The sequence below is a fragment of the Arvicanthis niloticus genome, chromosome 18, assembly GCF_011762505.2.
Source record: "Arvicanthis niloticus isolate mArvNil1 chromosome 18, mArvNil1.pat.X, whole genome shotgun sequence".
NCBI lineage: Eukaryota > Metazoa > Chordata > Mammalia > Rodentia > Muridae > Arvicanthis > Arvicanthis niloticus.
The window spans coordinates 11,505,750-11,524,471 of NC_047675.1; the positions used below are offsets into that span (position 1 = coordinate 11,505,750).

Sequence of the window (18,722 nt, forward strand, 5' to 3'; positions counted from 1 at the left end):
CTCTACCGGAAAAGCGGAACGAGGGGCGGGTCATGCTGGTGCGGTAACCCTTGGGATTGGACAAGAGAAGTTCCGCGCTCTAACTCCGCCCACCCCGGAGCAAGCTATTCCAGTCGGAGACTCTAGGGATTGGTTCCCGATAGACCTTTACGAAGCTAAGAGATTATCGTTCCGCCTCCTGTGGACCGTGAAGAGGGAGCTTCTCTGATTGGTCTGAGGGTCCAGGCGCGCGCCGAGGGGCGACTCGGGATTGGCTAACGTCTCGTGCCGTCATAGATCCTTAGCGGTGATTGGCTGGAGGGCGGAGCCGGCTATTTGAAGGGAGCGCGCTTACCGGAGAAGCGCTTCAGAGAGAAGAGTTGGGTGTCGCGGCGAGGTTTCTGTCTTGCCGTCCTCTTCCTTCTCTGTCGCAAGTCACTGAAGAAGGCTCCATAGCAGCTGCGGCTCCCGGGCGAGGTGATGGCCAAGGTGTCGGTGCTGAATGTGGCTGTGCTGGAGAACCCGAGCCCTTTCCACAGCCCCTTCCGGTTCGAGATCAGCTTCGAATGCAGTGAGGCCCTGTCTGACGGTGAGGCTGGGCCTGTGCAGGGGACCCCCAAACCCTCCTGCCCTCGTTTTTGCCACTCCCAGTCTCCCTGGGCCAACTGAGTCTCCCATTAGTGACACGCCATGGCCCAACTCCGACCTCTCGGTAGATACGACTCTGTGTACAGTCTGCATTGTCGCGTGGAGGCCTCCTCACCTCTCGTCTTGCACCACTGGTCCTTGCACGGTTTCCTTGCAGAGGTGTCAGCCCACATTGGCTTCCTGGAGACCCGTAGCCACGCCTTTTTCCCTATGGCTAGACCCCAGTTTTATACCCTTCCTCTTAGGAAACCTTCCATCTGTCCTCCTGTGGAAACCCAACCTCCAGGACTGTCCCCTCATTTTCCTTGTGGATACCTTTTCCTACAAACCAGCCAGACCCTCTTTTGTTTCCCTGTCTGCCTGTGGCAAGACCTCCTCCACCCTATGGCTCCCAGCAACTCCTGCTTGCCAACTGTTAACAACGTAGTGTTGCCTATATCAGGGCTTCTTTCTTTAGGTTAGTCCCAAATCCGATGTATGAGCTTCTCCTGAGGAGAGATGGGGGCTTCTGAATCCAGTCTTTGTAGGTAACTTGGTCTTCCCAGCTCCTGGTATGGGTGAATGTACTCAGGTGAGGGTGCCACAGCCAGGCAGGCCTCTGCCAGTTTCTGAGATTTCTACTAGCTTCCAGTGCAAGGAATCCCTCATCCCTTTTGACGGGCTGACCTAGTCTGGGGAGAGGGTGAACTGGCCAAACAGGGATGGGATCCAGTTTCCATCATCTGGGAGGCCACTGGCTTTTGTGGATCTTTCACAGAATGACTTAATTCATCTGTGGGACATAAAGATGGACATGGCTCTCATCTTACAGATGAGAGGACAGGAGCCATAAAGAGCAAAAGACCTTTCAAATAAATCTATGAACATGTAAAATGTGAGGTCATTTTGGATCTCAGTTCCACAGCAAGGCAAGTCCTGCTTTCAAAGGGAAGCATTCCATGAGACCATTTCTCTACTGAGTGTTAAAAATGATGTAGCAGCTGAGGAGGTGGAGCTCTGAAGAGGCTAGGTTGTGGCAGCTAGTGCCTCTTGGTGGCTTTTGGGTGGTGTTCAGGCAAGGCCAGCCACTCCTGTTCACTTGGAGCTGCTGTGTGTGTGCTTGGGGTGGGCCAGTGGCTCAGCCTCTCCCTAATTTCTTACTCCTTAAGTTTAAACGAATCTGCTTATGACTAACTATAGAATAAGCTGGGTTAAATCCTTGCTGGAACAAGACAGGGTGTAAATAAATAAATAAAAGGTAGAGTAACAATGTGGAATATGACTTATTTGGAAGCCAAGAGGAGATATAAGGAGCTGATAGATTAAGGGATTCACAGTTCCCAGATGCTGAGAGATCAGGTTTCAGTCAGCCTGTTTGTGTTCCTTGCATTTAAAAATGGTTGCATGGCCATTGCCTAGTATCACTTTTATTCCTTATTTATAGAATCAGAACAATAAAGCTAGAGTCAGCCTGCTTGCTGGTCATGTCTTAATAGGAGCAGGGTGATTTTTCCAAGTCAGCCAGATAATAGAAGCAGTATCATTGAAGTTTGTCTCTGAGTTCAGATTGTTTTTAAATTTTATTTTTTTACTTTAATTTGTCTGTGGTTGTGGGCCAGAGAAACATCAAGTGGTCTTTCTCAATTGCTCTCCACTTTTTTATTTTATTTTTGTGTGTGTGTTTTGTCTACATGAATTTATGCCACCACTTGAGTGCCTGGGGTTTTCTTTCCTTTTCTGTTTGTTTTTTGAAACAGACTCTCACTTTATAGTTCTGGCTGGCCTAGAACTTACTCTGTATACCAGGCTGGGCTTGAAGTCAAAGATCTACTTGTCTCTGCCTCTCCAGTGCTGGGATTAAAAATGTGCACCACCACATGTGAACTCATTCCATTTATTTATTTATTTATTTATTTATTTATTTATTTATTTTAAATTTATTTTTATTTTTTAATAGGCAATTCATGTTGTTTTTTTTAAAGATTTATTTATTTCATGTATGTCTGTCACTGTCTACAGACACACTAGAAGAGGACATCAGACCCCCTGTAGATGGTTGTGAGCCACCATGTGGATGCTGGGAATTAAACTCAGGAACTCTGGAAGAGCAGTCAGTGCTCTTATCCTCTGGGTCATCTCTCCAGCCCCATCTTTTTAAATTTTAAATTAAAAAAATTTTTTTTTAATTTTATTTTGTGTCTATGTTGGTGGTGGTATATGCATGGGAGCCCCTGGAAGACAGAGACATCTGATCCTCTGTATCCGGTTTGAGACTCCTGACATGGGTGTGGGAATCAGACCTGGTCTTTAAGATCAATACTGGATTCTAACCTTGAACTAGCTCTTCAGCACCCTGGATTCAGGTACTTAGGTTTTCATGGGAAATACTATCTACTGAGACATCTAGCCAGCTCCCAGATTCAGTACTAGAAAAGGAAGAAAACGTTTACTTGTAGATCTTTTTTGTTTGTTTATGTGTATTTTGCCACCATACATGTATGGGCACAACATGTGCACCTAGTGACTGCAGAGGCCAGAAGAAAGTATCAGATTACCTGAACTGCAGTTAGAAACAGTTATAAGCCACTGTGTGTCTTCTGGGGACCAAACCTGGGTTCTCTGTAAGGTTAGTAAGTGTTCTTAAATTCAGAACCATCTCCCCAGCCTCTACTTGCAAGTTTTATTTAATTTTATCCTCTTTATTTTTTGTGGAGGTGGAGGGGTCCTGTATGTGGTAGCTCTTGGTGTTGTTATTGTTGTTGTTGTTAGAAATCAAACCCAGGACTACACACATGCTAAACAGTTGCACTGCCATTGAGCTGTATCACCAGCTCAACAGTCTATTTTAGGAGAACATACCAGGAATGACCATAGAATTTCTTGTCACATCAGGACCCTTTGAAAAGATAGAAGAGGGTGTTTTTCCTTTAAGTTATGTTGGTTGGTTATATTCCTTACACTCTGACTGGCCTGCAAGATGGCCTTCATCTTTCTGGCCTCCTTTCCATGAATAGTAGAGAAGTTGCTTCCTTACATTTTGACACTATCTGTTGAAACCTGACAAGCCTCCTCAGCCCTCATCATCTGAAAAGCTCTGAAGCCCTGTGGTCCCTCTCTTCAACATCTAGAAGTAGACAGTTCAAAGTATGGGTCTACATTAGTGAATTTGGCCCAGCTTCCCTCTACAGTGGAGAATTTCAACAGGTACCAGTCAAAGAAGTCAAAGAAGCCAGATATTGTGCACCAGTGTTGATCTGTATATGAACAAAAGACCAATGAATGATACACAGAAGTTTTAAAAAAAGAAAACAGTGCCCAGCTACACACAAGCAGATACATGAGCTACATAATGAAACCTGCTCTCAAAGAAGCAGGAAGTATGGCACATACCTGTGACCCCAGCTCTTGAGGGGTTGGAGAGAATGATGACAGGATTGGAAGGTCAAAGCCAAGCTTAGCTTCATGGCAAGTTCCAAGTCAGCCTGGGCTACCTGACACTGTCTTCGAAAAGAAAAGACAGAAAAAAAGAAACAATGAAGGGGGGAAAAAAGCAAGCAAAGAAGGCCAGAGCACGGTGGTACACACCCTTAATCCCGGCACTCAGGAAGCAGAGGCAGGTGGATTGCCAAGGCTATACAGAACTGTCTCAAGAAATAAAGGAGGGGAAAAAGAAAGGAATGGGCTGAGGTATGGATCATTAAGCACTGTCTAGCATGTCAAGTTCTGGATTCTGCCCCAGTGCTGTCTAAAATAAGCTCAGGGAATCTTAAAAAATTTTTACATGTCTTTAGTAATATTTTTCAGAAATAATTACTTTTGGCTTTGGTTTTGTTTTCCCAAATTGTAAAAGGTGTGTATCCTAAAAGGGTCAGTGTCAACTTAGAGCCTCAAAACAAAACCAAATAGGGCTACAGAGATAACTTGGTGGATAAGTGTTACGGAGAAAGATTCCCCAAAAGCTCTCTGTATATGCTGACAGTGTAATATACTTAAAGTTCTCCTCTTATCTCCATACACGTCATGGCTTAGACACATCCACATTTACATGGATGTAAACATCATACATATATTTAAAAAAAAACAAAAAACAAAAATGGTGGCCACTTCTAATCCCAGTGGTTGAGAGGGAGAGGCAAGAGGATCTTTGTGAATTCAAGGTCAGCCTGTTTATGCAGTGGGATCCTGTCTTTAAAAAAAATGAAATCCAATCCTATGTTTGGTCACTATTTATACTTTATACTGTATGAATGTCCTGATGGTCCACACCTATTTTTGAAGAAATAGTCTTCACCATTGGTCTCAGAGCTATAACTTCCTCAGGTACTAGTACCCACAGATGTTTAAGGACCTTAAATAAACTGGTATAGTGTTTGCATAGACTTTATTAGGGTTCTTTTGAACAGGGTCTATGAACCCTATGTTGGTCTTGAACGTAATATGTTACAAGAGTCTAGTCTTGAATTCTGGTCCATCTCCAGTGTTACAGGTGTGTACCACAACTGTCAGCCCCTTCCTGTAGACTAATTATCTACATGTGACTTCTTTTTCCATTTTTTTTTGGGGGGGGGGGGAGATGGGGCAGACAGGTTGTGTATGAGGGAGTTCTTGGATTGATGTCAGGAATCCTCTTCAGTACACTCTTTTTGCTTTATCCATTGAGACTGGGTCTCTTAAACCCAGGGCTTGGTGGTATGGCTAAGCTTACTAGCCAATTCATTAGTGGTCCCCTGTGTCCACCTTCTAAGGCTGGAGTTGTAAGTGAGCCACTATGATCTTTTTTCCATACTTATATAGAAAGCACTGTAATAACTGAGCCATCTCAGCTCTACATGACTTATTCTAACTTGGTGTCAGTACTGTGGAAATAGATGTTATATGCTGTTTAGAGAATACATGAAATGCCTTTAATTCCAGCACTCAAGAGGCTTAGCAGGTGGATCTCTGAGCTCTAGGCTAGCCAGGGCTACATGAACAATCAACAACAACAAAAAAAGTAGTACATATTCGTGTTCAGTACAAATTCGTTTTTGTGTGTGGTGCTGGGGATGGAACCCATGCATCATGGATGCTAGATGAGCATTCCACCTCTGGGCTTTACCTCCAGCCCCAGATTGTTTTTCTAATATTTTCTATCTGATTGGTTCAGTTTATATAACCTACAGGTGCTAAAAGCTGAGTATATTCTGAAATTAAATATTTAATTTCTCTCTGTTCAAAACACTGCATTCCAGTGTGAGGAAATGGCTCAGGAAGAACCAGACCTGAGTTTCACTGTTCAACACTCAGGTACAAGCAGGAGAATGGGAAGGCGTACAGACAAGTGAATCCTAAGTGTTCACTGGCTACCAGACTAGCTGACAAAGTAAGCTAGTTTCAATAAGAGACACACATAGGTGCACTCCTGTAATTCCAATACTTGGAAGGCTTGCAGGTATGTCATAAGTTCTGGACTAGCCTACATTCCATAGGAAGACTGTGTCCTCTGTTCTTTGTTTTTGCATATGTGTATGTATGTGCTGGTGCTTTCAGAGATCAGAGGACAGCCTGCTGCAGCTATTTCTCTCCTTCTACATGTAGTTTCTGGAGATTGAGCTGAATCTTTATATTTTGTGTATTTTGTAGCAAGTGCCTTAACCCTCAGAGCCATTTCTAAAACCCAATTCTGTCTTTTTTTAATCTCACATATTGAGATTAAAGGCATATGCCAGTGCAGTTCTATCTTTTGAAGGAAAATATGAAAAAAAAAAAAAAACTTTATCAAATTTAAGGTGATTGCAGTTTATGGGCCCTTGTTTCATCATCTGTTTCTGTAGAAGATTTGATCAGCTCTGACTGCAGCCAGTCAGTATTTTATGTGGTCTCCTGTGAATTCTCAGGTCTGTTTCTGGCCCATGTCAAGAAGGGGCTCATCATTTGCTGGCTTCCAGCATACACTACAATCTTTCTTTCAATAGGTTTTGCCGAAAGTATTGACCTAGACTAAGCAATATTAGGTGCCTTGGGGACACAAGGGACTATTCTGTGTCAAGTTCTTTTTTGCCTAGCCTTCCCTCCAACACATTATTAAGTGTATGAATATGTGATACCATAGGGTTTTGGGTAAGGGGCCTAAAGAAAGTAGAGCTTGACAGAGCCATCTTAGAAAGTGAGATCAAGCAAGGGTCACATACTTTTCTATCCTTCCAGAATAACTGGTTCTAATGTTCTTTTATAAAACTAAATCCATGGGTCTGGGAGCATGGCTCAGATAGATGTATAGCACATTTTTGGCATGTGCATGCCCAAAGTTTCATCAGCAGCACTCCTAAGAAATAAATAGCTAGGGATAGCTAGAAAGATTGCTCTGTAGTTAGAGTACTGAGTGCTCTTCCAGAGAACCCTGCTTTAGTTCCCAGCACCCACATGGTGATTAACTACTTCTATCTTAATGGGACAACACACCTTTCATCCAGGAAATTTGAAATTTCAGTTTGGGTATTAAGTAAGTTTTCATTCCATGTTGGTTTGCCAAAATGTTGTGGCAAACATTATTCTGGGGATTTCTGTCCCACTTAAACCATATAGTTTTCAAATAAAAGACAAAAACCTTTACATATATAATACGCACAAAACTGTTAGAGCTGGGCAGATATCAACCTTTTATATTATTTTGTCTACTTCCCAGTCAATAACTTGCCATGTTCTGCCTGGGCCACTCCTACTCCAATAGGCCAGCCTCACGGTCATATACTCACAATCCACCTACCTCATGGTAACTTCTGCCTGAGACCCCAAGCCCAGGATCTGAAGTCCTGCCTACCTCTCTTCTGCACAGCTACATACTGTAGGCATCTTTATTAACCAGTCAGGGATAACATGGGGAGCAAGGTTGACACACCAAAGGCTGGAATACATGAAGATATGCTCATAATGGAGCAATCGGACCTTGGGTACAAAATTTAGCATTTGAATATAAGCAGCACTAGACCAACCCCCTACAGTACCTCTAGTTCCAGCAGACCCAACATCTGGCCTCTGTGGGCACAGGCACCAAAGGGTACACAGACACATAAGCAGGCAAACCCCCATACACATAAAATAAAAGGGAAGGCGTATGGGAGGTATTAAAGAATGGCCAGCAGGGTTCCCAGCTCTGCCGCCAACTCAGCCCAGGCGGTCCCACATTCTAGCAACTAAATAGGACCACCAAGTTCCCACACTATGCCCAACACCGGTGGGCTATCTGGCCCTAGCCAGGTGTTCTCATCTCGGCAGGCTCTTTGGCCCCCGAGCCCCCGAGACATTGACATGGTCACTGCCTCTGCCCACCAACTCCACGACTCCAGGGCTCTAGGCCAACTCTGCCACATTCACAGCACTAGGCCTAGCTCCATGTAATGACTGCCAACCTTGCAGTTAGATATCACAATACCCAGTAACCCTGTAAAATCAAAACTCTTTGGGGGTGGGGGGCTTTCAAGACAGGGTTTCTCTGTGTAGCCCGGGCTGTCCTGGAACTCACTCTGTAGACCAGGCTGGCCTGGAACTCAGAAATCCGCCTGCCTCTGCCTCCCAAGTGCTGGGATTAAAGGCTTGTGCCACCACTGTCTGACTAAAACCAAAACTCTTAAAGCTTACAATTAGCCAGTCAGATTTATACATAAATAAATCTCAGTACAGAAGATGCCCACCCAATTTAGACAAGTTATCCCAATTATCCTAATATTTTGATATCCAGAACTACCTGAGGCTTCTAAAGCCATGCTGGCCTACGCCTCTATTTTCATCTTCCTCTCCCCTGTGACCTCCTCCCTCAGCAACTCTTAGTTCCGCCTCCCTTTTTCCTGCCCAGTTACAGGCCTCCTGCTGCAAATAGATTGGACAGGGATATTCCAGCCACATTTTACCCTTTCTGTTAGAATAAAACAACAATAACAACAAAAAAACCACAAAACTTTATCTCAAAATATAAATTGAGCACAGCTATTACCATTTTGTAATTTATAAGGTATACATAAAATAGACATAATGCCCAGTCCAATATTTTACAGTGTCCTCTATCCTAACTTAAAAGACTTAAAAGTTCTGTACTTATGTCCTGGCTTCAGATTAAATGCCATCTGAAAACCATCCTCTCAAATCTGTTCTCTTAATGTAAATAGCCTGGGTTGGCTATGAGACTGTAAGTCTTCAACCCCGTCAGAAATCCAAGAACAACTGATATTAACTGAAAATATATAGGAAGCCTAACACAGCTTCCAGAACTGAGACAAGTTGTAGAGACAGCTGCTTATCCATACAGCCCCAGTAAATTGGGAAGTTGGAGCTTCAGCCTTCTGGCCCAGGATCATCTGACAGACCTTTGACAAACAGGAGTTATTAAGGACGAGCCTATTCTGTCTTGGCAGAACTAAGTTGTCCTAACCTGTAATTTGTGTCCTTTTTCTGGACACTATTTTGTCTGTAGATGAAATGAGGCTTTTGGAACTGGGATAGAACATGGGAAAGATGCAGCTGATAGAGTTTCCTGGTATCAGATTTAATAAGGATTACAAGGTTAGGTTTTAGTTGTTACACCTAGAGATTGAATTACCATTGTTTCTAAGCTAAGTTCGTGGTGTTTTTTTTTTTTTTCTGGAATCGACTTAGACTGAGTTCAAGAGAGGAAGGTACGGTGGCAAAGCATGGGTTTGCCTGATGTGCCCAATAAAGGCCATGGGGATTTTGAAGCATGGGGATGGCATGGTAGTGACCCACTAGTGGGAACTTAGCAAGCTGGGTGGAGAGATTGTGGAGCTCTGAGTCAGAGACTTCATGAGATAAAACAGGTACGCCTTTGCCTGCCAGCACTTGGCTGGCCAGGCATCGGGACTGAGGTGGCCTGCGGTGGTGGGCATAGTGCAGGAACTTGGTTGGTGGTAGAGCCGGGAAGCTTGCTAGTCGTTCCTTTTTAATACCTCCCACTACTGAAAGGTACATAAGAAAATAAAGCTCAAGAAAAATGAAATAGCTAAATAATTTCCTCAAAATACTGAGGCTGGAGTTTGAACCTAGTGAACCATGGTCATGGGGTCACCTAGAAAGACCTAGGTGAAATTGTGAAGGAACAAGGGAGTGGATGTAAAGGAAAGCTTTGTGGTTCAGGTGGCAAACTCTATAGTATGATCTGATATCTGTGTGCTTCCAGTGTTGGATGTCTGTACCACATAGGACCAAGAGCCAGGCAGCTTCCAAGAGCTCTCTGTGAAAATCTCAGCTTGTGCAACTTTTCCCAGCTGCTGGAGCTAGGGGTTGTGTAATTTCAAAGAGCCTAAAATAAGTTCTGGGTCTGATGCCAAGCTTCTCTGTACTAGCATGACCTTGCTCCTGGTAACACTTGGCCCCCCTACAAGAGGCTATGGGTACCAGGACTCTCCTGAGATTAATAGGAAGGGTCTTCAGGTACGTTTTCTTTTATCTCTTGTTGGTATACTCCAGGACTGAGCCCACTTAGCAATGGAGTATGGAGTCAGGGTTTGGAGGTATGCCTTGTCACACACCATTTGTTGGCAAAGCCTCTGTCCCACAATGTGCACAAGTAGGCATGAGTTGGTGCCAGATGTAGACAACTTTGGGACAAGTTGGTCCGTCCCCCCCCCCCCTGCAGATTTGCCTTTCTCCTCCTGCCACCTGGCTCTCCTGCTGGATTGGAATCTGCCACCCTGCCCCAGTTATCGAGGGATCTGCTCTACTAGGTGGCACCAATCCTTCTGTGAAAGAGGATGGCACTTCCTATCTAGAGACCAAGGTAGCCCAACTCCTTGCTGTTCCCTCACAAGCTGATGTCACAGGATTCTTGAGTCAGCCTCTGCTATATAATTCCTCTCAGCTACTGAGAGGCCTAAGTTTCCCTGGAGAGCCAGAGTCAAGGTCACTTGGCCTAGTTAGGCCCACAGGAAAAATGTCTCCATTAAAGTAGATCTTCATATTTGCTCTAATTCAGGATTGTGGTGCCGGAGCCTATTGCCCAGCAAACACACCAGTTCAGAGGACCTTCTAGTATATTCAGATTTGCCTAATGCTGACCATAAGACCCTTGCCGTGCTCGCCAGCTATTTCAGTCCTCAATTTCCTTATTCCCCCGTGTTCTTGCAGACCTGGAGTGGAAGATCATTTATGTGGGCTCAGCTGAGAGTGAGGAGTTTGATCAGATCCTAGACTCAGTGCTGGTGGGTCCTGTTCCTGCAGGAAGGCATATGTTCGTCTTTCAGGTGAGTAAGTTTTGCCTTAGCCCTTCATTTCCAGAAATGTCTCAGGCTGGAGATGGAGCCGGGGCCTGACATACTAAACATGCACTCCACTATTGAGCCACACCCAAGCCTAGAACCTTTCTCTTTTACCTGAAAGCACACTGATTTTAGCAGTCTGGCTTAAGTTCAAATGCTTAAACTGGGACTGGTGACACAACTACTGTAATCCCAGCTACTCAGGATGGTGAGGCAGAAGGACAAGTTCAAGGCCTGTCTGAGCCACATGTCTTTAAAGGACTACCACCCTGAACTCACCCAGTCTCATCAGATGTCCTACCCCTCCCCAGAGGTGGGGACCTCTGGGTCACAGCTCTTAATGACCGCTGGACCACTAATTTGTGATCTGTTCACAGGAGTTATATAAAACCCATAAACATAGTTCATGAATATTGAACTATTTCCCTCAAGGAAGAATAATGATTAAGAGTTATTGTTACTTGTTCATCAGCCGGAGCTAGGCACAGCAGTATATACTTAATACCCAGCACACACAGTTTGGATCCAGCCTGGGCTATGTAGTAAGACCCTGTCTCGAATACCTCACTAGTAAGTGTTGACTCAGGAACACAGCAGAAGCACTAACATATCTGGACAAAGCTTACCCAGCACAGATAGTTTTCATAAGTTGCTTTCACCCAGGCAGCATTTCAGCACTGCATTTGGGGATCTTTATTTATTTTGCTATTTGCTGTATGATGTAAGTCTTTACTCATTTTTAAAACATCTCAATTTGGCATCAGTGAGTTAAACATTTGTATGCATAATGAAGAATCAAGTATTCAGTTTCTGTTAAAGGTTGGTAGCTAGTGGTACTTGTGTTTGTATCTCAGTATGTGAAAAGCCAAGGTAGAAAGATTGCTTTAGGTTCAAGGCTAACCTAGAGTACACAGCCAGATGCTGTTAAAAAACAATTAGGCAGGTTGTGCTATACTTTAAATCTGAGCATCCAGGAGGCAGAGGCAGGCAGATCTCTGGGTTTGAAGCTAGCCGAGGCTACATAGTGAGACCCTGTCTTAACGAACAGATACAAGGATGTGTAGTAAAGGTGGTGACGAATATAAAACTTGTTTATCTTCTGCCCTGGCATTGTTGGCAGTGTAGCAAAGAAAGGTTCCAGGGTTTCATGGTTGCTTAGCTTTATGTCTCTAGGCCCGGAGAGAGACAAATACTGTGGTGCTGGAATGTGCAGCAAACTGTTCACAAGCTGACAAACAGGAACCCACACTCACCATAAGAAACCAAAAGGTGTATTGAAAGCTGAAGCAAGAACCCGAGCAAAGGGTTTTTCCTTGCTATGTACATGTCTGTAAGCAATTATGAAAGTACTATACTTGTTGATTTTGAAGTTTCTAGATGTATCAAGTTGTCAGATTTGTAAACTCAGAACCAATGAATACAAAGATGGGCTGTGACTTTCCAGTAGTGCTATGTCCAAGGTCACCATCCGTCACCTCCCTCCCACTGCTTTTCCTATTGCAAGCTACCTGCCCTCACACACTCCTCTCAAGCCCACTGAGCCCCGTGTTCAGCCAAGGCCTACTTCCAGAGCATGCAGCTTGGCCATTGAGCAGGCCCACTGGTGATGCTCAGCTGTGTGGTGGTTTTGGTTAAGGGTCTATGTTTTCATTTGTATTGGTTTTTTATTGCACCAACATAACTATTCCATCCAAAAACCAAACACCCTGATCTGTGACTCTTTTTCTGTTGCTGGGGTTTAGGCTTCTGCTCCTTTCCAGGCCTACTCCTGCCTGGCCTCCCTACTTATGGTACAGCCCTCCGGCAGCCAGACCACCAGTTTCCTCCTTCCTTCCTTCCTTCCTTCCTTCCTTCCTTCCTTCCTTTCTTTCTTTCTTTTCTTCCTTTCTTTTCTTCTTTTCTCTCTCTCTTTTCTTTTCTTTTCTTTTCTTTTCTTTTCTTTTCTTTTCTTTTCTTTTCTTTTTTCGAGACAGGGTTTCTCTGTGTAGCCCTGGCTGTCCTGGAACTCAGAAATCCGCCTGTCTTTGCCTCCCAAGTGCTGGGATTAAAGGCGTGGGCCACCACTGCCCGGCCCACCAGTCTTTTCAGACCTTACCTCCTGCTAAGCATTGCTCTTTCCCAAGCCCTTAATTGACCCAGCAGGCCACCTGACTAGCTTCATCTCATTGTCATTCCCCTTGTACACCATATTCCACCTGAACACCTTTGTCTCTTAATCAAGTTTAAACAGTTTTGAGTTTCTTATTGTTATTATTACGAGGGACTGAGGAGGGAAGATAGGGCTCTGCATGCTGGGTGAACATGCTACTAAATCAAACTCATGATCTCTTCTTTATGGTCATCTGTATCACCAGTCTGTCTAGTCCCACTTCATTGGTAGTCTTTGTGTTAATGACATTTGGGCTTGATTGGCAGTGCTAAAGCACAGGATATGTCTCCCTAGGCTGATGCCCCAAACCCATCCCTCATTCCTGAGACGGACGCCGTGGGTGTGACTGTGGTTCTCATCACCTGCACCTACCATGGACAAGAGTTCATCCGTGTTGGCTACTATGTCAACAATGAGTACCCAAACCCAGAGCTTCGGGAGAACCCACCCCCAAAGCCAGACTTCTCTCAGGTGGGACCTGTCTCTGCACTTTCTACTTTAGACAGGCCAGTTCTCTTACAATGGAGGGGGGTTTGGAGCCAAGGTCAGTCAAGGTTAACAGATCATACTGACTGCAGTGTTAAGCTAGAGCTAGGAATGCAGTAAGAGCTACAGTAAGTCTTTTTTTTTTTCTGGAGGTATGCCTAACAGAATGAGGACTAGAGCTGGGTGCAGTGGAGCACACTGATCTCAGCACTCCAGCCCTCAGAATGGTGAGCCAGGAGTATCATAAGTTAGAGGCCAGCCTCATCTACATAATGAGTTCTAGACCAGCCTAGGCTATATAGCAAGACCCTGTTTCCAGATGTGTAGGGGTTGGGGAGCACCGAAGAGATAGCTCAGTGGTTAGGAGCACTGGCTGCTCTTGCAGAGGACCTGGGTTTGATTCCTAGCATCCACATGGTAGCTTCACAGCCACCTGTAATTTCAATTCCAAGGGAATCTATGCCTTCTTCTGACTTCCACAGGGATCAGACATATACATGACAGACATCTCAATAGCAAAACATTAATACAATAAAAATAAAGATATTAAAAAAAAAATCGAATGGACTGGAGAGATGGCTCAGTGGATAAGAACTTGCTGCTCTTCCAGAGAACCCAGGTTTAATTCTTAGCACCCACATGGTGGCACATAACTTTTACTCCAGTTTTAGGGAATCTATGCCCTCTTCTGGCCTCCAAAGGCACAAGGCACACATATGGGACATAGAAATATGTATAGCCAAACACCCATATACAAGTTTTTTTTTTTTTTTTAAATCAAATAAGCCAGGCATGGTAGTCCATACCTCTAACCCCAGTACTGGGGGTTAAAGCACTTGGGGAGATGCAGGCAGATGTCATGCGTTCAAGCCCACCTTCTACATAGTTCCAGGCTAGCTACGGCTACATAGTTGAGACCCTCTCAAAACAGAACAACCCAAACCAAAAGAACAAATGAGCAAAACCAGGATGAGAAGGCCCTATTTCTACCCAGAATGTACAAGCATCTCTAGGGCTTTGCATCTGAGCAGCAAGGGCGCTTGAGTCTGCTCTCATGCTCCAAGTGGAGGTCTGAGGGAATAATAAACACTTAGGTGGTGGGGGCTGACATTCTTCTTCTTACTATAGCTACAGCGGAACATCTTGGCCTCTAACCCCCGGGTGACCCGATTCCATATCAACTGGGACAACAATCCAGACAGGCTGGAAGCCATAGAAAACCAGGACCCCAATGTGGACTTCGGCCTTCCCCTTAGTTGCACTCCCGTCAAAAGCCTGGGCCTCCCTAGCTGCATCCCAGGCCTCCTTCCTGAAAACTCCATGGATTGCATCTGACAGGGGAGGCAGATAGGGCTCAGTAGGACCCATGGCAGTCTCCTTGCACACCTGGAGGGGACCTACAAGCCCTCAGACAGTCATGCTTGGTCATCTCAAGGATTTGGGGACCACCAGCTGTCTCCAGACCTGTCAGCCCCAAGGAAAAAAAAAAATGGGCCCCAATCTTTTCCATCCAGGTCCAGAAGAATCATCTCACTTATGATCTACTGACCTCTAAAAAGCAGGTACTTGTGTTTCTCATTCTTTGCGTCATTTTTCCTTCTATATTATCAGTTTCTATGAGAAGCTTTCTGAATACCACCTACCTTGAGGCTTGCTTGGGTAGTGCCTGGCTAGCATTGGCCAGAGGTTATTATTCCTTCCAACTTGAGTTCTTGGAGACTCAGGCAAGGAAGGAGTCCTGGTTAGAAGGCCAACCCAATACAATGGCTGTCCTTTCAGAGTGTCTAGGACATTCAGTCTAACTAGTACTATAAAACTCCCCAAAGGTGAGCTCCCCAGGCTAGTGAGGGATGGTAGGTACTTTGGTCACAGCCACCTTTTCACCGCCTGACTGAGCCTGGCTTTCTGAGAGGATTGCCCTGGGTAGGAGGTATATTGGAGGTCCTGCTTCATGCATTCTGGCCCCATGGAGTCATCAGGGTTTGCTTTGACCACATGTTCATTCTCATGTGGTACCTAAATATTCTGGGATAAAGGAGGTATTTGGCAGGCTGACCTGAAAAACTCCCGCTCCATCTACCCCTACCCTAAGCCTTGGTCCCCTTGCTGCTACATGTATGCTATTGTGATTGCAGTGTGTATATTAAAAGGTTTTATATTAAAAGTTATGGTTGGCTTAAGAATAAAAGCACTTCATTTAGATTGTTCTGCTTTTTTTTTTCTGCACCCCATCCCCATCCACCCATAAACAGCAGGCTTGGGATTTACTATGTAGACCAGAGAGATCCACCTGCCTCTGCCTCCTCTGCCTCTGCCTCTGCCTCTGCCTCCTCTGCCTCTGCCTCTGCCTCCTCTGCCTCTGCCTCCTCTGCCTCTGCCTCCTCTGCCTCTGCCTCCTCTGCCTCTGCCTCCTCTGCCTCTGCCTCCTCTGCCTCCTCTGCCTCTGCCTCCTCTGCCTCTGCCTCCTCTGCCTCTGCCTCCTCTGCCTCTGCCTCCTCTGCCTCTGCCTCCTCTGCCTCTGCCTCCTCTGCCTCTGCCTCCTCTGCCTCTGCCTCCTCTGCCTCTGCCGCCTCTGCCTCCTCTGCCTCTGCCTCTGCCTCTCTGCCTCTCTGCCTCTCTGCCTCTCTGCCTCTCTGCCTCTCTGCCTCTCTGCCTCTCTGCCTCTCTGCCTCTCTGCCTCTCTGCCTCTCTGCCTCTCCTCTGCCTCTCCTCTGCCTCTCTGCCTCTCTGCCTCTCTGCCTCTCCTCTGCCTCTCTGCCTCTCTCTCTGCCTCTCTCTCTGCCTCTCTGCCTCTCTGCCTCTCTGCCTCTCTGCCTCTCTGCCTCTCTGCCTCTCTGCCTCTCTGCCTCTCTGCCTCTCTGCCTCTCTGCCTCTCTGCCTCTCTGCCTCTCTGCCTCTCTGCCTCTCTGCCTCTCTGCCTCTCTGCCTCTCTGCCTCTCTGCCTCTCTGCCTCTCTGCCTCTCTGCCTCTCTGCCTCTCTGCCTCTCTGCCTCTCTGCCTCTCTGCCTCTGCCTCTGCCTCTCTGCCTGAGTGCTAGGATTGAAAGTGTACAATAGCATACCTGGAAAAGGGTTGTTTTAATATTGGTGGGTTTTTTGTTTTTGTTTTTCTGTTTTTCTTTAGGGTTTATTGGTATTGGTGGTTTTGTTGTATTTTGAGTTTTTGTTTTGTTTTGCTGGAGGTTTTTTGGTTGTTTTAGTTTTTTTGAGACAGGGTTTCTCTAGCTATCCTGGAACTTCATCTGAGACCAGGCTGGCCTCCGACTCAGAAATCTACCTGCCTCTGCCTTCCATGTGCTGTGATTAAGGGCATGTCCCACCTTGCCTGGATTAAAACTCTTTAATTTTATGTATCTTGGATATTTTGCCTATATGGCTGGCTGTGTGCCAAGTAAGCACCTGGTGTCTGCAGAGACCAGAAGAGGGCTTTAGAGCCCCTAGGATTGGTTGTGAATCTCCGTGTAGGAGCTGGGAATTGAACTGGTCTCCAAAAAAGCAGCCAGTACACTTAAGTCACCTAGTGCCTGTAAATTTTTTTGTAATATGCTGTTTCTTTTTTGCTCTCCTGTGGCTGAATGGCTTTGTTACTTTCATGTCAGGAGTAATTTCTTGTCCTTACAGTGGCGGGACCTTCTCCCTTTGCTTGCCCCCCTAATTTCAGTCTCACCTGGTTATACAGTTTGCTCCACAACCTGAGTGTCAAAGCCTATTTTTCTTTGCCCAATTTTATTTTACTTTTTTGGGTTTTGTTTTGTCCAAGCTTTATGCCAGCTGTTCAGTAGAGATGATGGCCAGTGATTTTTCTCACTCTGACCTTGACCCTCAAGCATAGAGCAACATTGTGACCCAAGGACACACAGCCACAATTTAGATAATTTCACTTAGCTGTGGCAAAACTCCCCAAATCAGAGATGAAGCATTTGTCTGTTCAACCAACTCTCATAATCCAGAGGAACCGTACTCTCTTTCCCCCTAGGGGACTGCAGCTGACCTGGTAGCCAGAGTACGTATCATTGCTGGCTTAGAAGCTGGGTGTTGAGCAGTGAGTCTATGGTTATATGTAACTCAGAGTCCTTTGGAGTCCGGGAGGGGTAGCTCATTGTCCCTTCAGCACCTTCCACCCTGGCCACCATCTATTACAGAGCTCCTATTCGAGGGTGGGGATTAATTTTGTTTCCAGGAGTACATATAGCAGCATCTGGAGATGGTTTGTGTTGTCCCAGGCAGCAGAAAGATGGAAGAGTACCAGCACCCAGTGTGTGAGGGTGGGGATTCTAATACCAACCTAGTGTGCAGAAGATTCCTCCAGCAGAATGCTCAGGCCCCTGGTGTCAATGGCACAGTGGGAAACTGACCACGTTCTGACAAAAAAGCACTTGAATGAGTGAGGTTCTAGCTCAGTGGTACAATGCTTACTTAGCAGGGAGTAAGAATCGTGCTCAATCCCCAGCATTGCATAAAAATAAAAATTAAAAAATGAGCATCCTAAAGGATGGAGAATAGCTCTCCACCTGCCCACAGAGAGCAGGTTATGCTGGCAATGTCTAGGCAATGGAGATTAGTTATGAGCAAGGAACTCGTCTGACTGTGCCTCCACAAAATGGGAGTATGACAGTCCCAACGTGCTAGGTACAAGAAGTAATATACTTGGCTGGCGTCTGTTGTTACTACTTTTCAGGGGCCTAAGGTTGAGCCTCAACTAAGAGTGGACTCAGAGCCTCCGCCCAGCCCGCCCTCAGTTCTAGGTCCAGCATCCCCTTGCAGCTCCGGTTGTGTCACGAGCAAACCAAAGCGGACCCCGAGCTGGTTGGATCACGGCTGCTCAGTGTCAGGCCTTAAGAGTGACGCCGAACGGCGCCCGGCGACCTTTGACCCTGGGCGCCAGCCCGCCCCTCCCCCGCTGGCAGGTGGACAGCCGCTGCGCCAGCCCGCCGTGGCGTCAACCTCCTCTGGCCCGTGGCCGCTGCCGCACTGGGCAGGGGCGGGAGACTGCAGCGCGTACAGTGGCGCACGGGCGTCCGCCGGGCCGCCTCCCGCACCTCGCAGCGCCTGCCACCGGGCCACCCTCCAGCCACTGCCGCCGCAGCCTCCGCCCCGCCCGCCGCCCGGGCCGCAGCCTGCGCCGCTGCCCCGCCTTCCCACCCCGGGACTGACACCCGCCAGGGCCGCGCGTCTCCTCCAATCGACGGCTTCGCAGGGCCAGCCCCAAGCCCTATGGGCTTCTCGACCAATCACGCG

General features: G+C 46.3%; 1 protein-coding gene across 1 annotated transcript; it reads left to right on the forward strand.

The window, feature by feature from the left end:
* Positions 1-324: 324 nt before the first annotated feature.
* Asf1b (anti-silencing function 1B histone chaperone) lies at positions 325-15,687 on the forward strand. Its single transcript, XM_034522428.2, has 4 exons — positions 325-568; positions 10,720-10,835; positions 13,294-13,470; positions 14,614-15,687. The coding sequence occupies exons 1-4, from the start codon at positions 460-462 to the stop codon at positions 14,818-14,820; spliced, it is 609 nt and encodes a 202-aa protein (XP_034378319.1). The 5' UTR covers positions 325-459; the 3' UTR covers positions 14,821-15,687.
* Positions 15,688-18,722: the final 3,035 nt, after the last annotated feature.